Source organism: Saccostrea cucullata, unplaced genomic scaffold (genome assembly GCF_032062105.1).
Source record: "Saccostrea cucullata isolate Sc308-1 unplaced genomic scaffold, CSIRO_AGI_Scuc_v1 ctg1, whole genome shotgun sequence".
Lineage (NCBI taxonomy): Eukaryota > Metazoa > Mollusca > Bivalvia > Ostreida > Ostreidae > Saccostrea > Saccostrea cuccullata.
Window position 1 is genome coordinate 1,682,312 of NW_026920581.1, and position 24,379 is coordinate 1,706,690.

Consider the following 24,379-nt stretch of genomic DNA (forward strand, 5'->3'; position numbering starts at 1 on the left):
CTATACTTTAAAAAAGAAGAAAAAAAACACTTCTAAAGTAATGAAAAAATCCGGACTTAGGATTTCCGGACGTTCTTTGACTGTTATAAATCTCCTCTTCCGGTTAAAATGAAAATGGATTCGCAAAGTATGAACTTCCTGTAACTTTCCGAGAACTTTTGAGGCAACTTTTACCATTATGGGGTCAGAAATTGAGAACGAGTTTATCAATTATGACAAATACAATGCCTGGGGTCCAGTTTATCAGGTAAAAATGCCAATAACTTGGATTTAATCGTCAAACAATCAAGAACAAGACTTCCGGATGGAACTATTTGTAGTTTACATTGGCATATTACTAATATTTCAAGCATGTGGTTTTAAGTCCATCCCGGTTGTAAAAATTAGACAAAATCTCTTTTTTATAAAAGAGAAAATGTAAACGTTATGAACAGTTATTTTATTCATGTTGCACAGACTTCGATTAGGCCCATATCACTATGAAAACTTTTAGTGCTATGATTTTTTTAAGTTGTTAATTCAAACTTTAAAATTTGACTTTTCCGATTTTTAAGTGCCAATATCCAACAATTGATGTTCCAAAACGTTATATTATTGAGAAGTACTTGAAGGTCATTGACAAAATTTTATTAGTGATCATCCTGATTGACTTGAATGGGCAAATAAATTCTCAATACTAGAGGTAAAAGAAATTGAAAGGCAAGGGCAAGTGAATATTTCTGAGAGAAATATGTTTTCATCTAGTTTATTTGGTTTGTAGATAAAACAATAAGTTGAACACTTGATTTCTGCTGGGAACATGACTGACATGTTGCATTTAGAAACTCTTAGCATATTCAAGATTTTACCATTCAGAAATCAAATTTGTGATTCTGTTTTCTTTCGTGGTAAATACACTCTACATTGTACAACTTTGATACCTACTTATTAGAAAAGAAAAGAATATTTATTCACTCACATAATGTATATAATTTTATGTATATATACATGCATAACACAAATAATGATGAAGATACATGAATGCAAAGTTGTGTCAGGGGTGTGCAATTAGAAAAATCAATTACTAGCCCACGGGCTAGTGGCAGCTATAAAGTTACTAGCCCCAAGTGAAAAGTTACTAGCCCAAATATAGGGGCAAAAATTAAAATAAAAAACTATACATTGAAAAGAAATTGATATTTGAAAAAGTCAGGGTACTGAAGTCATTCTTTTTAAAATTAAAGTTTAATTCTCACTATGAAATTAAATTATGTATAAATTATAATGAAAGAAGATTAAAATGAATGTAAATAAAGTATCTTCCCTTTTTTCTGAACATTGCACTAGCTCATTTAGAATGAAATTTTATTCATTTTGTTTTCATCTTAAATCATTAAATACACTATAAATATATTTAATTTGAGTCATAAAACACTTATCTTTCAGTTGATTGAGTGATCGTAAATAATTTAATGAGATATCTGCATGTATTTTCCATAAAAGAAAAGAATAGAGGAAATTCGGGTTAGGAAAAAACGATCGTTTTGGGAAGTAAATAAGTCAAGTAGTGCTGCAGAACAGATAAGATTATGGAGATTTATTGAGAGTAGGAGCATGTTGTCAGAAAAGTTTTCACTGGTTGGGAATTAGATAGCAAAAACGAGTGAAAATTCAGGTTGTGCTTTTCATGGTATTGCGTGTGTAGTTATAATTTTTACTAGCCTGGCGGGCTACCTCCATGCAGAGAATCACTAGCCCGACCCCAAAAAGTGGTAGCCCCAGGCGTCTGGCGATGCTAATTGCACACCCCTGTGTGTGTCATAACAACTTTCTTCCTATAGTGTTTAGAGGTGCTTTACATTTGTGTCTTAACATTTTAAGAAAATATGAAAGGATCCAACAAAAAAATTTTAAAATATGAATAGGTTAAATTGACAATGATAGTGGAATACATTTCATGTAGAAGTATAGCATTCATTCAATTGAATCAATAAGTGACATTTTTTTCCAGCAGCTGAATTTGCCAAATAGATAATAGTGTATCTGGTCACACTCTCTTTTATCTTAAAATTTACCCTGATAAATTAGGTTCTTTATGTCTTATTAAATGTGGATAAATTAATTTGGTATTCTAAGAAGTCAAAGTTTGAGTTCATTTGCTTACAGGGCAAATGACTGAAAGTTTGCCCACAGTTGAGAGCCCTATATATGTAGTAGGGCCCTGGCTAAGAAGTTTTATAATTAAACTCTCAAAAATGCTATCAAGTACAATTTCTTTTTGTGTTTTTATTTGTAAATACTATCTTTTAATGTTTGCATAATAACAAAATACATGTATTCACAAAATTGGTATGTATTGAAATTTCATTTAAAAATTTATTTTTGTCATTGATATTTTATTGCTGCACTTCAGATTCACCCCATTAATTAAAATCAAAATGTTTAAGCTGTCACTAGACAACATTCTGTAAGTTATTGCTTTAGTGTGAATTGTTTTAAATATTCAACTAAAAACAAATATTTCTGAAAAGTTTACTCTGTTTCCTGATTAGATTTAATGTGTTAAATTATGTGTAAGTCAAATATAGAAGGTTAAATTATTTCCTGTCAAACCCATAGTGATGTTAACATATGTTGTTTATCTTTAAATTTTTGCCAAAAATGTTTTGTTATTATAAATGTAAATATGAATTTTTTCAGGAATTAAAAAATGAGGCAGCTATGCAGGCAATTGAAAACGAGTTCTCAACAGCTGAGGCCCGTAATGCAGCAAACAGAAATAAGAACAGATACAGAGATGTCAGTCCATGTACGTTCTGTGTTGTTTTAAAGCGGCTGTTAATTTAAATACATGTATCTTTGTTGGGTCAATTTTTTTGTGGTTCAAGAAAAAAGTATGGGTTCATGGGAATTTGATTTCATGGATGAAGAATTCTTTTAGTAGTTTATGTTATATGACATTTTAATTTTCGTGATGCACATGATTTCACGGGTATCTTAAAACCTGGAAAAACAATGAGATTTAATCATTTTGAAAGATTCAATTACACATATAAATCAAAAAAGGAAATTTCAGACATAAAAAAAATAACAAAAAAAAAAATTTGTTATTGTAAGAATTATAATAGTTATTTACTGAAGTCTATTGAATGACCATTTCAGATGACCATGCCAGAGTTAAACTATCAAACAATGTGTACATCAATGCAAGTCTCGTGGAAGTTAAACAAGCAAACAGAAAGTATATTTTAACACAGGTAATTATTACTTTTACATGAACTTGCAAAAAACTAGGCAATTATCTTACATGCAACTTTGGACTCTTGTCTATAGAGGTACAAGTACCACACGGTATTCTACCTCACCACTGTATGCCTGTCTTTGTACATTTTTTTTTTTTCCACATTTCAACTTTCAAATATAATCATTGTGGTTTTTATTAAACATTCACTCGCTGATTCTTCCACCTCACTCATGTCTTTGTACATGCATTTCCCCTCTTTTCTCTTTTTTTTAAAATCTCTTACAGAAAATTTAGTTCTTACATTAAAAAAGTTAACAGGGTTATGCATAAGATTGTATATACATTTATCTAGGTATATTTTCTTGAAGTTTTTTTTAAAAGTTTTAACTATAGTCATTTGTGGGGTGCTGCAGCTAGACAAGCATACTATATTAGTCATATTTGGAATGCTACATGTGACTAGATTTAGGTCTGCAGCTCACTGGTCTGAAGAGATTTGAGTGGACTCATGCAACACAGATACATGCTACTTGAATTTTCATCTCATGATAGCTGCATAAGTTAGTTCTGTGATCTGAAAAAATTCTGATGGATACCAGTAGCATGATTTCTGGGTGAAATTCAGATTAACTGAACTTTTTTCAAAAAGTGCGGAAGATATTTTTATAACTGCTAGATATTAATAGAGAATAAGAGATTTAAGGTTTTGATATTTTTTGTGCTTGTATGTATTAAACACCATAGTACATGTAATATTTGTTCCTTATTTCTATTTCTAGGGCCCTTTAGAAGTGACCGTTTCTCATTTCTGGCAAATGGTCTGGGAACAGGAAAGTAAAGCCATTATCATGCTCAATAAACTGATAGAGAATGGAGCGGTAAGAATAGTTTGTTTTTGTTTGGGAATGAACTAGTGTTTATATCAATGGTAATGATTCATCGGTATTTCATAACTGGGGGTTGAAACTCGATTGGACTGTTTATAGATAATTCATTTTAGTCTAAATCCTTAATAATGAGTCTTAATAAGATGGGGAACAAATGTATTGTACAAAAATTCTAATGACTTAATTTTAAATGATTGTCCCCCACCCCTCCCACCCCCATCCCGAAAAAATGTTAATTAGTTCTTTTTCTCAGTTTTCCTTTTGCTCTAATCTTTAATGGCACGTAGTTTCCTCTCTGTGTAATACAGTAAAACTCGGTTAGTACGAACACGGATATTGCGAATTCACGGATATAGCGAAGTTATCTTGGATCCCCAGCTACATACTTTTAACGAATTTCTTACATAGATGTAACGAATTACGGATATAGTGAAGTAATTTCATAGGTCCCAGTGACTTCGTGATAACCGAGTTTTACTGTATATTTATTTGTCTGATGTTTTGTAGAGGAAGTGTTACAAATACTACCCCACCACTGATGAGGAGGATGAAGAAGAAGAAATGGAGTTTGAAGATGTGTCACTTAATGTTTCCGTCATCAGAGAAAGACAGCTGGACTATTATATAGAAAGAATCTTACTTTTAAAGCATACAGAGGTTAGGATGGGAATTTTTTTTTCTCTCAGCTTTATGCCTTTAAACATGAAGATGAGTCTTGTGTGTTTATGCCTCCTTGAAACTCAGTGAAAATATTTATCAAATTGAAATATATCATCTACAAATACAGTGGAGCCTCGTTTATCTGAACGCTTTGGATTACTAGTTAATTTGTCTGGATATGTGAAGCGCCGGGATACCTGAATAACCAGTTAAATACTGTATACAGGGTTATTTTCGCCCTTTCACACTTGCAAACAATTTTGTCCCATTTTAAATTCGCCCAGTCATAGTTTTGTTTAAGTAATTATACTGTATTCTTTGAATTTGCCCCGTTTTAAATTCGCCCAAATGATAGTAGGGCAAAAGGGGCGAAAATAAAATGGGGGCGAAAATTTCCCTGTATACAGTAAGACAAAATAACATTTTAAAAATTCCGTTCCGATGAAAAGTTGTCCGCATACTGAAGCATCCGGATATCCGAAGGTCCACTGTACATGTAGTTAAATGTTTGCTTGTTTGGTCGTACTTTTCAGTTTGGTTACATGTATTTACAAAATGCTCATACCAAAATTTAATTGGTGCAGCATTACTACATTGGAAGAAAAATACAAAGCATAAGTTGTGTATAGAGTATTTTCAGCAGTCTTCTTGGATAACAATATTATCTACTGGGAAGAAGTTTCATTTTAAAGCTGTTGAAAAATTGGTAATTTTAATTACAGAGTGGAGAATCTCGGGAGGTTATACATTATAATTACACCCACTGGCCAGATTTCGGAGTCCCCCAGTCACCTTTAGTGTTCCTGAATTTTCTGATGACGGTCCGTCAGTCCGGAGCCCTGGAGGCAGATGTGGGTCCAGCCATCATCCACTGTAGTGCAGGCATCGGGCGATCAGGAACCTTCTGTCTCGTAGACTCGGCTCTTGTTATTGTGAGTGAACATAAGTAAACCAGCCGTTATTTGATATTTAAGTGGTTTACTTTGTTTTCTTAACTGTCATATGAAATTCAGGTTGATTTGACTTAAGGTTCAGTACATGACTGTATAATTATTTGGTTTCATTGAACAATTTGAGAATGAAGACAAATACCATATCTTAAAAATATATATTATACTCTCATGTAAATTGGTTGAATCTGATTCTTCCAGAAACATTTGTTAAAAAAACACTATTACCCGCTGAATAATGAAGCAATGCCCTCTAGCATAGAAACAGTCAACATTGCTTAACAATGGGTGATATTCCAAAAAATGTTGACTGCGCAGAATTTATGCGTGCAAGGTCCACTGTAATATGTATTTGCATAAAACAATAATAAATATTAATATACTTAATGTAACTCTCTGAAAATTTTCAACCCAGCAAGAAAGCGCCTGCAGGGAATAAATTGACAATGATTTTCTTGGGGTGAAATTTTTATTTTCGACATCATAGCTTGTAAAACGCAAAAACCGTGTAAAATAAACTACATGCAATATTTATATATTAACTCCTTATGATATTTAAAAGTTTTCATATAACTAGGTATTAAAGATAATATCTCATTCTATTTGTCAACACCAATGAAGTTTAGATTTGTCTTTGTAATGCATGGTATTGCTCACAATGATTTCAATATCTTTAGAAATAAGGACTTGAAATTTTAACAAATTATCAAGTTCTACGGCACACACCAAAGAGGTGGGGTTCTGATATCAATAAATTTTGTGAGATTACAGGTTTGATATTAAACATTCATTTCACAAATTATGTTCTATTTTTTTTCATTCACACACATATACTTTAAACTTGACCAGGTGTATATACAAAATCTTTAAAAACGTGCTCATGAATGATATGAACTCAATGTGATGCTATTATTTTTTCTCTGCCTTCTCTAAGTTTACTACATATGGAAATGATTTTAGGTCATCTTCACATGGCTCTTTTGCTATAAATAGCAACACAGCTTTGATCAGCTGCGATTCACCCAAATTCTTACTGAAATTAAATACATGAAAATGCCTTTAATAACACCCAAAAATCAAAATTCCGGGGCGGGACATTTTGGAGGGGCGGGCGCTAAAGATTAATTTTTGGCCTAAACATCGATAAATAAAATCATTCCATGTGTCATTATTTTATCAGATTATCTTGATGTAAGTTTACATTTTTCTTTTGCTAAAATCTGTCAAGGTCAGAATTAAATTGCTGTGATGTTGACATAACGAAAAATATTGATATATGGATTGTTCTGTATATTTTTGTGAATTTCCATTTTGGGTACAGTGAATTGAGTTGACAACAATGTATGAATGCTGACTGCCATAAATAATATGTCACATTAAAATTCAAAAGTAGTGTATCTCATGACCAAAGAAGTATGTTAAACTGCATTTTCTGATAATTAAAAGTTGTATAAATGTATCTACCATGACCACTATATTGTTCTCTATCAAGTTGTAAAAGGTAACATATTCATTATATGGTTGAATATACTCAAGTATACTGGTATTTATTTTTCAGCATAGCAGCAAAAAAGAAGACACCCCTCCCCCACCCCCAGAAAGGACCACAAGTTTGCCAGTAGATAAACATCCCCCACCCCTCCCTCCTCGTCAGGATCTGAAGAAAACAGAGGAAAAAGAAGAAGAGGAGGAAGAGGACTATGAAAATCAACCAATTTTAACTGAAGACACGGAAGAGTTAATTCCCGAGAAGAAGGAAGAGGAAAATGGGTATGATATGTATGATAGTTGTACATGTTTATACTGTAGGGCTGTCACGGTTAACCGAGGTTCGCAATAGCCTTGTCATCGTGAATATTTTTTCGCTGCGAACCGGACCTTAAAGTCCCTGTGTCTGTTAACAACAGATTCAAAAAGACTTGTTCGCAAAAATTAATCGGTTCGGTTTTTTTAATCTTTTATATAATACTAATTTGCTTGCAACACGCGTTGTGATTTGTTGTTTATTTCAATGAAGGGTTCTTTAACCAATGAAAACACAGGTACACATGTAACATCGAAGACATTTAAACATGGCATACACATGTGGAAGGAAAACCAAATCACAAGTGTGGGAATACTTCACGTTTTGAATGTTTCAATTGTTTGAAACAAGATAACTCTAGTCAATAACTATATTTATTTTATATTTATTTTAAACAAGAAGTTTATTACTTTGTTATTTTTTGTTACATTTAACAACTTGTCTTGTTGAATAAAATGGATAGAAATTTGTGTCAGCAAAATAGTTATTTCTGAACAATGTCTTTTAATCCTTATATTATCCTTTGATATATATAAAGATGTTTTATTTAAACTCTCAAAAATGAAAACCTCAACGAAAAGCGCACCAAAAATCCGAAACTTGCGTATTGTTGCGAACTAGTTAACCCCCAAAAATGTCGAATTAAACCGTGGCAGCCCTAATAAAAGTTGGTTTACACTATACTGTAATACAGAGGGGTTTTTTTTTACTCCATGTTTTCTCCATTTTTGTCCTTTCACACTTGCAAACAATTTTGCTCCATATTAAATCCATTCAGTATTAACAGTTCTGACAGACATTATACTGTGCTCTTTGAATTCTCTTAACTGAGAGTCGGGTGAAAGGGGCAAATAAAATGGGGGCAGAAATTTCCATTTATAAAGAATGTCTTAGACAAAATTCAAAACAAGTTACAGGTATTGTTTTAAGTTTACTTGTCTACACTTACTTTTTAGTCGACTTGTCTACACTTACTTTTTAGTTGACTTGTCTACACTTACTTTTTAGTCGACTTGTCTACACTTACTTGTCTACACTTACTTTTTAGTCGACTTGTCTACACTTACTTGTAAATGATATGAATATTGATTTGGACTTTTTTGTTTTCAACAGTGCTTTCAGAAGGAGAATTCAGAGAGAGGAACGCAGACAGAAAACGCAAAATCAAATAGACAGAATGAGAGAAAAACAAAGAAAAAGTGAATTATGGAGAAACAGACGATCCTATTTAACCCCAGTGGCTATAGGAATAACACTGTTAATCGGCGGCTTCATTCTCTATAAATATTATTTCTGAACTTATGATTTATGCAAATTAACAAGTTGATGACATCAATATTGTTTATTAGATTTTTTTTTCTGAAGTTTTTTTTTTTTTTTACACACAATCACCAGTAAATATTTTGGTCATGCTGTTTTAAGTTATTTATACCTCATAGCAATACATGTATTGACTTGATATATATTTTTATTCATGCTGAGTGATGTATATATTATACATTGACCTTTATCAGTCATACCCTGACCAGTTAATTGTTAACCTACATTTTGTTTGAAGTTCCCTCAATCTGGACACGATTTGTACATGATATACATGAGTACACATGTATACTGAGAGCAGTTGTGCATGCATTTGATTGCTAGTCACAAAACTTCACATTCTTATAAAATTCTAACTGGATTGGAACTGTTACAGACATGTATCCTTACTTTACTAAGTCTAAATATATGTTTTGGAATGTACTTTGGTCTCTGCTTACAGTAATGTGATGGAGAGGGGGGGGGACACGTAAGAAGATTCTGAATACCTGCTAAGAACAAAACAGTATCCTTTATGCTCAGTGAGTTCTAAAGATTACATATCCATTGTTTCTTTCTACATATTCTCATGTAAGATCACCCACCTGTTTGAATTTTTACAACTACTCGGACGATTTTTATGTGATACACCAGATTTTTTTTCTCTTAGGATTTTCATTTTTTCTAGTAAGAAGGAAAGTTGATTTGATGACATCTAGAAAACATTTTAGTGGGGACATTTCCATAATTCACATTTACATGCACATATATACGAGGGTTGTTCGAAAAGTTCGTGGACGATGTCCATCTTCGTTATATCACTCAATGGAAATTTAAAACAAGCACATTATAATATGTAAAAATATTTGTTTTGTTGATGTGTAAAGTTTCATTCCATTCGATTTGACACAAATAAATTTATCATTTTAAACTCAACATGTTTTGTATATATACGTCAACATAAAGCGTCGAGAATTTATAATAGATACTATACCTATACATTTCACACAGAATATTCCAATGCCCATTCATTAAATTTCAGAATATATCTCATTGTATAATTTCCTTTGTTAAGGTTTTAATTTCTTTTAGAACTTAACTCTGCTTTCACAGAATAAGCAACTCTCAAGCGCCTTTGTCTTTCATTTACGTTTCAAATTTTTAAGTTTTGTTCAGACGTTTACAGTAAAACTGTTTCTTCACAGGTCATCCTCATCCAATACAGAGTCTCTCTCACTCAAATACTGCCTGTACTATTTGTGCACACATGAACAACTCGCTTGTGACATATTTTCTTGATTCTTTCAACATTTTGAGAGTTTATTCAGGATTATTTGAGAAAAACACAAAATTGCTTCGGTAAAACGTCATCGTGTTTGTCGTTTTATAAGGACTACATCTTGTCAAGTTGATTTCTTTTCAACAAAGAAAAATATAAAAGCATAAAACAAGTAATCCTTAATTAGAAATTCTAGGTAGTTTTTCGTTTTTCCTCCATTTTACAGAGAATATGACTATAGACATTCTTTATTGTATTGTCTGTAACTGACAAAATTTTGACCTGCTCCGCGATCCGATTTCTGTATTTTTAAAATCTGGATAAGTTTTTATTCAATCGTAATATGTTGTCAAAATTATTACATATCATTTGGTTTAATTGTGAAAATATTTCTACCAAATTTGGATAACATATGACGTCAAATAAAAAAGATATGACAGTTGTCCACGAACTTTTCGAACAACCCTCGTATATATACACAAATTGCAACTTTTTCACAATTTTAGTTGTAAATCATTTTGGGGGGGGGGGGGGGGGGTCAATATTCGGTAATTTACAACGTCATTATTATACTATATGTTCCAATTGATACTGGGTTGTTGAAAAAAATGTTACTTATTACACTTATCGAAAATAAAAAAAATAATGCAGATATCTTGTTTACTAGATTGAGTTAATTATATCAAAAATATATTTTTTAATAAAACTGGATAGATAAAAGTACTTTCCTGTCCGAGCTCTTAATTCTTAAAAGAGACATTACTTTGTTTATGTGTTTGTCTGTATGGAACATTTGAAAATGATGACACTGTAATACATTTTTTAACCTTTTAAGATGGAAAGGGAAGGTGGTATTTTGTTAGGTTTTCATTTCTTCTAGTAATAGGTTTATTCTTGAACAAATTTCAGGGTATGCATATTCAGATTGTTTAAGTTACTAATGCTGTGAATGTGGAAATTTATGTACTTCAGTTATTTCACAATGAATGTCAAAAATCGTACACATTGGGTTTAATTCTGTATGCCAGGAATATTGCCCAATAATTAAGATATACAGTATAAAAAAGGTAAATTTATAAATGACATTTAGTAAGGAATGTATATACTTAATGAATAATTGTATATTTGTTGTCAATTAATCCAGTATGTAACATTTCCACATTTACAGCAGTTATTGCCAAACTTTTTTTTTAAAGTTCAACATTTGAACAAAAATTTATCTTAAGAAAGATGTAGCCATTTGCCATTGCATGCATTTATACTGATGAAGAAATCATGTATGTATGAACTTGTCTCAAAATATTGTTTGACCAGCATGAGATAGCACCAAATGTGGACGTTTTGAACCTTTATCCCTGTGTTGGGATACCCATGCCACTTGAACATCACCGATGACATTTTCTAGTATTATATCAACATAAATAAACATATTTTTCATATCACATCATTTTTTGTTTTTGAGTATATGAAGAATTTTTTAAATGGAAACTCTCCTGAGAGTGTTAGTATGAGAGAACTTCCCCCTGGACTTATTCTGAGAAACATGTCCACCACCCAAGGTAATCTAAGATAATATCCAGATACAATTTTTAATAATTTACAAGTTTGTGACAATAGATCCTTCATCTCAAATTTTAATTGGGGTCATGTAAAAGATAGTATTATGAGACTTTGAAACCATTTCATACCATGTATTTGAATTTGTGACATGACTCTTCTTTTGAACTCAATTCAGTAGAAGTCTACATGTACCTTAAGGCTTTTATAGGAACTTAGAGAATTAAGACATAAATTTAACTGAGAATGCCCCTTGCTGCAGAGAAGCTTGATGGACAGAACCAAACAGGGGAAGAAGCAAGTCAATGTTAAGAGTTGGTTTGTTTTGTTTTTTAAGTCCATTTAATGTGTAATATAATTGTTGCATGTGCCTGAAATGCCTTTGGTGTTTTTATCTCCAAACTTATATTCAATACTCAGGAGCATGCTTCAAAAACTTAAATGATTCAATTCAAAAATGAGGTAGGCTACTACCAAATAACTTGATGTTATAGTGATGAAAACAACCTCATTCAAAGTCAGCATTCTGTCATAAATTCCATGGATGTGTGGGGCTCAGCCGGATTCAATTGCCAGTGGCCAGATAGCTCAGTCGGTAGAGCACCTGACTGGAGATTCAGGGGGCCTGGGTTTGAATCCTGGTCTGGTTCCCTCCTTTTTTCTCTCCTGTTACAGTTGTTAAAATGACTTTGTCAGCAAATATAACCTCATACAGCTATCATTTGGTCCTATTTTGGCTGACTTGTTTCATTCCAATTGTTCTAGGCATTTGTTTTCCTAGTGAATTTTTCTGATTAATACATTAATCTCATTGAAAGTTTACCAGCTAAAAGGGGAAGCTTACTCCTCCTAGGTACCTGATCCCACCTTTGTAATTTCCAGGGGTTCATGTTATATATCATCATTTCAGATTTGTAAAGTATAGATTTTTTAAAAATAGTTTGACCAGTTTTTTAAGTGCATGTTTGAATAGCCAACATGTTTACCTTTTTGAGATATTTTGAATTCATAATTTTATGATTTATATTTATCTATTATACCCCCCGCAAACAAAGTTTGGGGGGTATATAGGAATCAGCTTGTCCGTCCGTCTAGCTGGACAGCTAGACAGACAGCTGTGCAAACGTGTCCGGTCCATATCTTTCTTACGGAGAAAAGTTAGAATCTACTACTCCACACAAAGATTGCTCATGACCTAAGGGTGTATCATGACTTTGACCCAAGGTCATTTGGGGAAGTTCAAGGTCACTGGAAGAAAAATTTCATAATTCGTGTCCGGTCCATATCTTTTTTATGGATAATCTTGGTAAATTCCTATTTCACACAAAGATTCCTCATGACCTAAGAGTGTGCCATGACCTTGACCCAAGGTCATCTGTGTAAGTTCAAGGTCACTGAAAGAAAAATTGTATACCTAGGGTAATTCATGTTTGGTACATATCTTTATTATGGAAAAACTTTAAACTACTACTTCACACAAAGATGGTTTATGACCTGAGGGTGTGTTATGACCTTGAGCCAAGGTCATTTAAGTTCAAGGTCACTAAAAGAAACATTTCATAATATGTGCATGGTCCATATCTTGCTTATGGATAAACTTGGTAAGTTCCTATTTCACACAAAGAATCCTTATGACCTAAGGGTGTGTCATGACCTTGATGCAAGGTTACCTGTGCAAGTTCAAGGTCATTGAAAGAAAAAGTTCACAATTCATGTTTTGTACATATCTATCTTAAGAAAAACTTGGTAAGTCCCTATTTTACACAAAGATTGCTTATGTCTTGAGGGTGTGTCATGACCTTGACCCAAGGTCATTTGTGCAAGTTTAAGGTCACTGAAAGGAAAAACTTCATAATTTGTGCCTGGTGCATATCTTTCCTATGGATAAACTTGGATGTTTCCTCGTTTACACAAAGATTGCTTATGACCTGAGGGTGTGTCATGACTTTGAACAAGGTCATTTAAGCAAGTTCAAGGTCACTGACAGAAAAAGTTCATAATTCGTGTCTGGTCCGTATACTTAGTATATTTTTTTTTATTAGGCTTCACCTTCGTTTCATTTATATAAAATATAATGAGCAATTAAATTTGCACTAAAAATGTTTTAGCATTTCTCTCTTCTCTTAGATCCACAAAATATTCATGATTTAGCACCTCTGAAAAGCCCAGCGGGGGTTGTTTTGTCCCTTTTGGACAGTTCTAGTTTATTTATTTATTTTAATAATTTATCGGGGAAAATTGAAATTGAATATATTTTAATAAAATTCATTTTTTAACAGTGTTGGTGGCCGATTCTTCTTTTACCCAACTCTTCATTGTGAAGCGTCTAAGTGACGCTGATTGTATTCCTCCAGTGCCGCAAACATGAGTTCCAGATACGACCGAGCCATCACTGTATTTTCGCCTGATGGGCATCTTTTTCAAGTTGAATATGCACAAGAAGCCGTGAAAAAGGGATCTACAGCGGTAATTTGAATAGGGAGTCTATTTTTGATTTCCATACTCTCTGTATGAGTAAATAACAAATGTTCTAAACCTTCATAATGCTTTGTCATTATCATTACATTTGAGATTTGGTATGTATTTTAACATTGTTGAAGAAATTTAATGATAAAAATAGTTCAATAAAATTTTTTGTAATGATAATAATAATAATTTTTTTTAACTAAATAAAAAATGTGTTTGTTATAAGATAAAACGAGCATTATCACTTTTGGATACATAAAGAATTTAACACAACAGTGTGCAATATTTTATCAATAATGTTAAAATAAGTGAGAAACAGGGAATGTGGGTGGTTTCACCTATTACTTGTTCGTGCTGAGTGAATTCGCCCCATTGGGTTTACCCATTATTAATATAATGTCTGCTTGTCCGGTGGTTGTTTGATCAGTAGACTATTGATGAGCAGCTTAGGCCAAAAAAAAATTAATCAATAGTTTCTCAGGCCAAAAAAATCAAAATTCAATGCGGCAGGCAGGCTTTTTTATTTTTTTTTAAAGGTTGACAGGTTTTACACCTTTTTTAAGCCATTTGTTTAATAAAATGATATCTACTAATTCTTAATTTTTGTTCTCTGAAATTAGTTATAATATGTATTCAACTTTAAATAATGATATTCCAAATTTTTCTTTTAAAGTTAATTCATTAAATACTGTAAATTTTGAAGAAATATATTGTTTTTCTAATAACGTCTATCTTAGCATTTCTGAAAAGGGGAATAACTTGATTTTCTTTTTCAACTTGGAAAAATAGAAAATTGAGTTATTTCCCTTTTCAATATGCCAATAGAATTGATCAGTGCAGCCGTTTTTGAACTGATGCGGTGGTGCCTGAGAAACTATTGATTAATTTTTTTTGGCCTTAATAAAAATTAAAGATGAAAAGGCTGCCCTTGTTGTGTTTTTTTTACATCTATGATCTAACTATATGAAAGTTTTATTCGATATACCGGCCAAAAATGTTTACAATGGCTACATGTAGAGCTCTGTATCCATTGATGTATCCATCAATAAACTGGAAGTAATTTTTTGAGTTGGCTCGCGTAGCGAGCTACTCTTTGTTGACATAGACGTTTCATGATCAGAGCTGTAAAATTTTTCACGCATTCATCAAGGTGATCCATACGCCAGATATGATAGTTCTAGCAAAAAATGATTTTATTTGAGTGATTGTATTAACCATGATAAATTTAGGAGGTAAAAACTGCATAATATGTCATACTGTTACCTTACTTATGTCTTCATGCTTTTCCTGATTTTTTTTTATTAAGTATCTGTACATGTACAATTACTGCGTATGAATATATGTTCAAGCATGTTAGGCGGATCTAATCTTCCCTGGCATCTGAATTTTATGTATACTACATAAAATTGACCTAGAATACTTCCTAACACAAACACCTGCTGCTCTCATTAGCTGCAGCTAGTGTGCTTGAAAATCTATTTTTAGAATCCAGATTTGCTGTGGGAAACTCCATAACACTGACCACTGCAGCTAGTGTGCTTAAATTGAACATTGTAGAATCCAGGTTTGCATTGCTGGTAATATGTACGGAAGCCCATTAGTGCCAGCCTGTATTTATACATGTAAATAGGAAAAGCAATATACACTTTTAATTAATTTTGAACCGAACATGGAGACATGTAATATTCAATTTGTTAAGATGTAAAATAAACTGAATATATAATTAAGGTATGGTGTCCAAATGTATGGAAAAATGCTCAATTAACTCGAGCGAGTCAACTCGCAGGCCCTTCAGGCCTTTGATTTTTTGTTAAAGTAAGAAAAATATAGGGAAATATTACATGTATTTATTTATTTATTTAGGCCTTATTTATTTGTCTAAATAAATCATTCAATAGATGTTGCATTAAATTTCATGATGGATTAATTTTGAATACGTGAATATTTTCACTCTATATCAGATATTAAATGTTATTTAATTATCTAATTACCGCTGTGTGTAAAATAAATCACTTAATAGAACATATATATAACCTGTAGTTAAACGGGGTGAAACCACTCAGTGCGATACCACTCAGCGCGAACCCACCTGTGACCAAAACAGGCATTTCCTACCAGTGAGCTTTGTCAACATAGAAAGAGACATACTCGCATTAGCCTCACAAAGATGTTTTATGTGATTTTCTTTCACTTCATTGATTAAGTTGCTGACTGCTGTCTTTAAGCTGTGTAAGTCAGTTTTAATATTTGTTTTTTTTATATAATTCAGGTTGGAGTAAGAGGGAATAATATTGTCGTGTTAGGGGTAGAGAAGAAAGCTGTAGCAAAGTTACAGGAAGATAGGACTGTGAGGAAAATTGCCTTATTGGATGATCATGTAGCATTGGCATTTGCTGGTATGTTCAATTTTTTTTTTTTTTGATTAATCAAAGTATTTGGATATTTTGTTTTAAATTTTTGAACCTCAATAAAAACCCTTTGTCCTTCAATGTATCCTGCACAATTTGATATCTTTGTCACGTGGTTTTGAGGTTTGGGTGGACTTACTGTTACAGTAGAGTACTTTAATGCAGATTAACACTCTCTACCATCGGCTCAAAAATCAAAAATCTTGACGTGAGCCCATTGCAGAGGTGTCTGAGAGAGGAACGAACGACAACTCTGCATGGGAGGTTGGCAGATTAACAGAAATCTGAATTCTCTGTACATAGTTTTGAATACAAATATTAAACTAGATCATGCAAATTTACATGCAACTGAATTACTGTATTTGTTATTTGACCTGACTCTTTTATTTGTGTAGAATGTTGTACATTGCTTTTGCATATACCATATGTACAAGAATTCTTCAAAAAAGTCTAAATTTTGTTTTTGATGTATTTTCAAAGGATTGACAGCTGATGCTAGAATTTTGATCAACAGAGCTCGTGTTGAGTGTCAGAGTCACAAACTCACAGTGGAGGACCCTGTCACACTGGAATACATTACAAGATACATCGCACAGCTCAAACAGGTATTGACATTGCACAATGAACAGGTATTTACACTGCACAACTTACACAGGTATTTACTGATCACACAACTCAAAACAGGTATTGACATAGCACAGATATTTACATTGCACAACTCAAACAGGTATTGACATAGCACAACTCAAACAGGTATTGACATAGCACAGGTATTTACATTGCACAATTCAAACAGGTATTTACTGATCACACAACTCAAACAGACTTTATTCCTTGATTTCTCAGACAAATCTAATAGGAATGATATAACAATACGGTGAAAAACTCGAAGGAGCAAAGACACAAAATGTACCATCTTGGTTTACAAAGGTAATAAAGAATAACTAAAACAGTCATTTATTAAACAAAAAATGGATGTAATTATGCACCTCATTGTTTTAAATATGTCATTTTCTGCATGAAAAATGAATTAAAAGTATTTGATTTGTAGAAATACACCCAAAGCAATGGTAGGAGGCCTTTTGGATTATCAGCTCTAATTATAGGATTTGATTACGATGGTACACCACACCTATACCAGACAGACCCATCAGGGACCTATCATGAGTGGAAGGTATGTAGTTATCAGAGTCTCTATACCCCAATTCTGCTGAAGGATAGAGGAGAGGTGGAAAGGGGGGGGGGGGGTTGCATTGCTGCTGTCGATCTGTCTCTCTGTTGGTGGGTTAACCAACAGTTTCTGTTTATTTTATTCGCAGAGGCTGCAAATGCTGAAATGAAATTATGTTTAATACAGATTTATCATAAGAATATTTATGTTAAGTTCCGTTTTAGGTACTGTCAAACAATTTTGGACAGAGTTATGCCCCTTGGACATGGATAAATTCCAATTATTTGTGATATCCATTCATTATTTGGGCAGAGGTTGCACATACTGAAAAGAAATTTGGCATACAGATTTTCCATAAGAATATATAGATCAAGTTTTGTATTGTGTATGATCGAGTCATTGTGGACAGAGTTGTGCCCCTTGGACTTAGAGAAAAAAAATATTTGCAGTTTTCCTTCAAGCCTTACTACTGTTTTGTTCTCAATACTTTAACTTAACAGAATACTTAATTAATGATTTCAGGCCAATGCTATTGGAAGAAGTGCTAAACCTGTGCGAGAATTTTTAGAGAAGAGTTACACAGATGAAGTAGCCGGGAATCAGGAGGAGTGTATAAAACTGGCACTGAAAGCTTTACTAGAAGTCGTCCAGTCTGGTGCCAAAAATGTCGAGTTAGCTGTGATGAGAGACAAGGAGCCATTAAAGGTGAGTACATTGTAGTACAGTTGAACTTCAATATCTCCAACATTGATATCTCAAATACAATATATATGATGAAGTGATTTGAAAGTCCCAACCATTTATTCTTAACTATTTTACTATCTGTATCTCTAATCATTGGATATCTCAAAGTTTTTCCTCAGTCCCATCGAGCTTAAGATAAAGATATTTGACTGTATTCTATATGGTGTTTTTGATGTTGTGGTACATGGTAAAAATTTTAGTTGAAAGTTGAACTTTTTTACCCTGATATCTTGAATGCATGGAATATGTTGGGAGTGCTTTGGCAGTCCTAATCTCCTTTTCTTTGTTTTTGAATCCCAATCTAATTAAAATTACATATTACATCTGCTCGCAAACACACTACACTAACACATAACAATAGCTCATAGAGGGTTTCGTCAGAGGTCAAATTTGGAACAACTGTATAAACTTATTAGCTTCAACAAATATATGACAATTTTACAGGTGATGATTTGATTGGTTAATAGAATTTGACCTCTGACGTGACCCTCAGTGGGATGTTAGATGTTAGTGACTCTAACATTTAATTTTAATTAGATTGTTTGAATCCTTGCTTTCTGGCATCCTTGGTTATCTCAAAGTCTTATTTCAGTCTCACTGAGTTAGAGACAACAAAGTTTGATGGAACATTTTCCTAGGTTATTTGATTTTAAATTTAATTTAATGTACTGTATCCTTGCCTGTACTTTTTATAAAATATGTAAAAAAAATATTTCAGATGCTAGAATTAGAGGAGGTTGAGAAATATATTGCAGAAATAGAAAAAGAGAAGGAGGAAGAAGCAGAGAAAAAGAAACAAAAGAAATAGTGACTTGTGTATTTTGTTACATGTTTACTGTGTCTGATTGTCAGTGCTATTTTGTTAGATCACATCTCATGTCATTAAATAACTCTACAATAGAAATTTGGTGTTTAAATTTTATCTAGATACAAATGATGCCTCTCTGTAATATAAGGAAGCTCTAAAATACTAATGAATGTTTTATTTTACCTTTAAGAAAAGGTTTACGTACTGTATACAGGGTTATTTTCGCCCTTTTGCACTTGCGAACAACTTCACTCCGTTTTAAATTCGCCCAGTCATAGTTCTGTTTATGAAATTTTGCTGTGTTCTTTGAATTCGCCGTTTGAAATACACCCAGTCATGGAGAGAGCGAGAATATAATGGGGGCGAAAATTTCCCTGTATACAGTATTGAGTTTATCTACCGGTAGTTCGTTTTCAATATAAGTTACACCAGATACCTGCAGTAGGGAAACTACAAACTAAAATGCACAGATATCTTGGTGGTTACTATAGATTCCATTTTACATGTATGGTTGGACAGGGAATTGAACCCAGAACCCCTGCATCACTAGTTAGATTCTCAACAAACTAAGCTACATATGACACCAAGCCCTAGACAGAATTTTCAAAGTGTGTGGTTGGATGGGAATTGGATTTAGATCTCCAGTATTGTTAGTCAGGTGTTCTACCAACTAGCTGCTACTTATGCCAATATCCATGCTGATGTCTTTTAACATTGTTTACTATCCAGGATCATTTTCAAATAACTTTTAATTCTGATATTAATGCATGGCAAAAGTGTAGATTGACCCTTGAACTTTGTATCTAAAAATTGACCTTGAGACATCAAATTTTATAGGGACTCATATCTACTCATTAGGAGAAACTTGTGCACCAAGTCTCAAGTCTGTCAAATAAAGGTTTCTCAAGATACTGAAATAACTGAATAGTCAACACTTGAATGGTCAATTGGTCTACCAACCCATCTTCATTTCACAAAAGAACTTATGACTAAGACCACAAATTTTTGTTGATTGTAAAATTTTGCAAAATTAAGGATTCTGCTGAAAATTGCAAGGGTTATAAGATCTTTCTACATCCCTTTTAAAGAGATTAAAACCGTAAATTATAAAGATAAAAGAAGAGCAAAATTTTGGTCTTAGTCGTAAGTTCTTTTGTAAAACAGGCCCCAGGTGCATACAATACACCCCCCCCCTTTTTAAAAGGAGTCTTAAGAAACACAACCAATGCTACAAAGAATCAGTACAGAGTTGTATAAAAATAAAACATTAATTCATCCGAGATCAAAAAGCAAAAACTTTATTACCTTTATGTCTTAATAAATACATGTACCCCATATGTTTTACTGGTATGACCATATGTCCAAATAATGAATAATTTAAATATGGATGTTGACAGCATGGCAACTTGCTCAATTTGTTCATATTTACTTAATTGCAGGTTTAAATATTTTAATTTTTAAACACTCACAAAATACAGTAGACTTATATACTCCTACAGTTTGCTAGGTGAGCTGCATAATATTCACTTCATCAACATACATGCATCGCTCAAATAAAGTGAATATCTATTTTCACTCTGTCAGTAAAAACACCCCAAAAATGTTCAAAATCCATAAACTTCCGAGTACATTTCCATTTGTCCATACCACACCACCTGGTGAGGACTGTCTTTTTTGCTGATCTGACAATGCAGGGTCAGAGGGGCCTCCCCCTCCCACGTCTCAGAGACCAAACTGTCCCCCCAACAGCTGGGGGAGACGTACAGCATTGTGACCTTCTTTATGTGAAAATCATGAAAACTAGTCCTGATTTTCCTGTAGAAACCTCGTTGAGAAGCAATGCTGGAATTTTCCACAAAGTATCTGAGGTAGGAAGCACATCTTGTGTGATCAGAAAAGTCTGTGTCGTGACTAGGCACAGCAAACTCATGACGGAAAGTGCTCAATGGCTTCAACGCTGGCTCCACATTCATCAGAGAAGTCTGTTTGTTTTCCTCTAACATGGATTCAAACTCATTTTTCCACCAGTCAGGCAAAGCTACTTTCTTCCTCTCTCCTATATTCACCAATGTGTGGAGGTTCTTGATTCGGATAGAGGGCTTCAGATCCCCTCCGCAAGCCACTTCACTGACCGTGGAAAAGGAAGAATCTCCGACTCCTGCCAGTTTAATGGAAACATCCAGTGGAGTTTTGGGAGTTGTAGTCTCATAAAAGGTGCTTTTGGCTTCATATTTGCAAGCTTTGACAAAGGAGATATGGCTTGATTTATACAGTTGGTCATACTTTAGAAATGATTCCTCATTGAAGAAGGCAGCATTTTCAATTCTGTTGACCATGTCAAATATTCTCCAAGTATCAGGCTGACCTGAAGAAAAGAAAAGATAGCAGCTATGTTTATTCTGTGTCACAAATTCATTATTTGCATGCTTATTTTCTATATGTTCAGTATGGCTTGAATTCCTTTCCTTTACTCTGAAGTCTTTTCAAGAACTCAACTAGGATGCCTGTAAAAGTTAAATCATGCAAAATCAAGAAAAAGATATCTGCATATTGTGAATTACAGTTGAACTCTGTTATCTGGAACCTCAATATTCTGAATACCCTTGATATGTCAAAGTGAGTTAAAAGTCCCAACTATGTTTATATGTTGTTAACCTCAATGAAGCTTATTTTTTCAGGGAGAGAATTAACTTTCTTTCAAGACTATATTCTTCCTCTAAACATCTATAATATTAAATTTTCATTTGTGATGTAACATCAGACTAACTTCTAACATTGAAATAACATACCTGTGAAATCGATATCATCGTACCGCAAGCCTGGCATAACAACATCCACTTCGTTTCTCCCGGCGTTTACATTTATCTTCAGCTTCAGAGATGGATAAGCCCTGAAATAAAACAAATGGTTGTTGATTATCATTTACACATTCACCTGTAGGTCTTCAATGAAGTCCTAGGTACTCTAGTTTGTTGCATTAAATTTGTCTCCTTTCGCGTAACATATATTTTAATCAGTTTATTCTTTACTAAGTTCAGATTCAATTAAAACTAATAACTTTCAAAATTAAACTTGATTTAAAATACTAGAAAACATGCTTTATTTTATGTTAACAGATTTGTTTATATCAAGTTCATTAATGAAAGTTTTACATCTTTCAATGGCATCAGAGTGTCAGGGGAAAATCTTCATAATAAAGTCATTCCTTTTAGGCTATAACCATGGCCTTTCGGGTTTTTTCGGATAATTTCGTAGAAATTGGTGCTTGTTTCCAATTACAACGCATTTGATGTTCTGTCCACATAAATCTTTCAACTTCCCCGTTTGCCCTGCCAACAAAATACCAAGACTGGGATGACACTTGATATTTGTTACACACGCTCAACTAAATTTCGAACAGACTTCGTCTTTGAGAGAAAGAAAAACCACTGTCAATTTCAACGGATCACTGAAGGAAATTCGGACCAAAATTATGTTTTACTCATAATCGAAGATAAAAGCATATCTTTGAGCAGTCATTAAAATTATTACTATATCGTTCTGAACCATTAGCAAAATACTTAATCCTTTACCTCAGAAAGCGTTTGATTGATTTGTGAAACAACTTCATGTTTTCTGCGTTTCTCACAGCATCATGCTGTCCTCCACATATTGAAAGGCGCCAAAATTTGAATTAGAAAAACGCGCATTCAAATACTGACGTTTTGCTAGAAACGTTTTAGGTCAAAACTTTATTCGAGGAAAAGTATACATTGTTGTCTACAAGTTTTGCTCTAAATTTGTCTGCGACTTTGACATGGTTACTGAACTAGTGATATCTTTCGACATGGAATGATGAATTCCAGTTGCTTGAATAAATAAATCTCTTACAAAATAACCCTAAATGATTTAAAGACATGTTCAACTGAATTTAAGAAGTTTAAACAAAGCATCAAGGTGAAGGGCATTAATATGAATTTAATTCTTTCTTTCCATATTAAAATTGTGTTAGTAGGAGATTTGTTTTTTCTTTTGTAATAGATCTACTCATAACATCTTGTGATTATTGAAAACTATAGTATTTTGCGGATATCAAATGACTACCAGAACCCCATTCAAAGCATAAGAATTGAAAAGTTTCATCTCTTAGAATAAAAAAAAATGCAAAGTGTCTGCATGTGGAATAAACTACCCTTTTGGCATGTGCCTGGTTTGATTTGCTCATCTTCAGATTCCTTTATAACTCTAGCTTCCAAATCTTTTAATCTTCAAAGGATCAGATCTTCTGTATTGCACACATGGTATGACAAGTCTGATTGCCTTCTTACATAGCCCCAAAAATAGTTGGAACAACATTTAATTAATATTGAAAAAAACACAGGCACATGCAATCATGACTTTGTTTGCTTTATCAACACCATGAATACACCAGGTAAGGCCTATACACACCCACAGGTCTATTTGGATTAATCTTTATATGAAATTGTTCAAATCCTTGCAACAGCAACTTATCTGTCAGTAGCCTGCCTTAAATATTGAAAGCACTTGGAGCATGCTTTCAAATAAGTTAATATGCAGGTGATAGCAAAATACTGCTGTAGTTGAAATCATTTTGTTTGTCATATAATTTAGTTGTTAGTTGGCCTTTTTGTCTATAGTCAGTAAAACATCCAAAAAATATATACGACAAACTCTGTTGAATATATTGTGTCGATGTATGAATGGAACTAACTTTTGTTAATTGATAATTCAAAATGACAAGATGGAGGCAATAGCATTTTCTTCTCCTCAGGTAGACGTTTTTGAATTAATTCCGATTCATAGGAAACTACATGTAAAAAATAAAGGAGCACAATAAGTGTCCATGGCATTCTCTAACAGTTTGATGAAGAATCTCATCTCCAAAGACTATATCATAAATTAGATGTGGTCAAAGAGGTTTCCAAGAACCATTTTGATATAAGCACAAATCTATGTCACATGATGGTTGTATTTTATTTGCTGTCCAATGAAAATTTCAAAGATATTAATTAGGTTTACTAACAATCATCTTGATATTGTTTATTTATAGAAATCTCAATCTTGACTGTGGCCTAGATCAATCATGCAAAAGAAATTAATACATGTATAATAGTTGAAACAAT

At 33.1% G+C, this 24,379-nt stretch overlaps 3 protein-coding genes across 3 annotated transcripts; 2 read left to right on the plus strand and 1 right to left on the minus strand.

Moving 5' to 3' along the window:
* Positions 1–94: 94 nt before the first annotated feature.
* LOC134251689 (tyrosine-protein phosphatase non-receptor type 2-like) lies at positions 95–8,938 on the plus strand. The gene is made up of 9 exons (XM_062734104.1): positions 95–247; positions 2,680–2,788; positions 3,142–3,236; positions 4,003–4,101; positions 4,618–4,767; positions 5,493–5,716; positions 6,893–6,911; positions 7,279–7,490; positions 8,638–8,938. Exons 1-9 carry the CDS (start codon positions 179–181, stop codon positions 8,819–8,821), a joined length of 1,161 nt encoding a protein of 386 aa, XP_062590088.1. The 5' UTR covers positions 95–178; the 3' UTR covers positions 8,822–8,938.
* Positions 8,939–13,967: 5,029 nt separating this feature from the next.
* LOC134252564 (proteasome subunit alpha type-7-like) lies at positions 13,968–19,352 on the plus strand. Its single transcript, XM_062735070.1, has 6 exons — positions 13,968–14,125; positions 16,395–16,521; positions 17,014–17,138; positions 17,585–17,707; positions 18,227–18,409; positions 19,167–19,352. Exons 1-6 carry the CDS (start codon positions 14,024–14,026, stop codon positions 19,254–19,256), a joined length of 750 nt encoding a protein of 249 aa, XP_062591054.1. The 5' UTR covers positions 13,968–14,023; the 3' UTR covers positions 19,257–19,352.
* A 1,186-nt stretch (positions 19,353–20,538) lies between these two features.
* On the minus strand, positions 20,539–22,918 carry LOC134251944 (uncharacterized). The gene is made up of 3 exons (XM_062734360.1): positions 22,829–22,918; positions 22,046–22,146; positions 20,539–21,621 (listed from the first exon to the last, which is right to left on the minus strand). The coding sequence occupies exons 1-3, from the start codon at positions 22,864–22,866 to the stop codon at positions 20,861–20,863; spliced, it is 900 nt and encodes a 299-aa protein (XP_062590344.1). The 5' UTR covers positions 22,867–22,918; the 3' UTR covers positions 20,539–20,860.
* Between the last annotated feature and the right edge of the window lie 1,461 nt (positions 22,919–24,379).

Bases quoted from the DNA above. Each gene is read 5' to 3' on its own strand.
- LOC134251944 (XM_062734360.1), bottom strand. From the start codon at position 22,866: ATGAAGTTGTTTCACAAATCAATCAAACGCTTTCTGAG. The intron at 22,147-22,828 runs GTAAAGGATTAA...GTTTTATTTCAG, and splicing joins TCAATCAAACGCTTTCTGAG to GGCTTATCCATCTCTGAAGC. The intron at 21,622-22,045 runs GTATGTTATTTC...TCTTTTCTTCAG, and splicing joins CGATGATATCGATTTCACAG to GTCAGCCTGATACTTGGAGA.
- LOC134251689 (XM_062734104.1), top strand. From the start codon at position 179: ATGGGGTCAGAAATTGAGAACGAGTTTATCAATTATGACAAATACAAT. The intron at 3,237-4,002 runs GTAATTATTACT...TTCTATTTCTAG, and splicing joins GAAAGTATATTTTAACACAG to GGCCCTTTAGAAGTGACCGT. The intron at 4,768-5,492 runs GTTAGGATGGGA...TTTTAATTACAG, and splicing joins TACTTTTAAAGCATACAGAG to AGTGGAGAATCTCGGGAGGT.
- LOC134252564 (XM_062735070.1), top strand. From the start codon at position 14,024: ATGAGTTCCAGATACGACCGAGCCATCACTGTATTTTCGCCTGATGGG. The intron at 17,139-17,584 runs GTATTGACATTG...TTTGATTTGTAG, and splicing joins ACATCGCACAGCTCAAACAG to AAATACACCCAAAGCAATGG. The intron at 18,410-19,166 runs GTGAGTACATTG...AAAATATTTCAG, and splicing joins GAGACAAGGAGCCATTAAAG to ATGCTAGAATTAGAGGAGGT.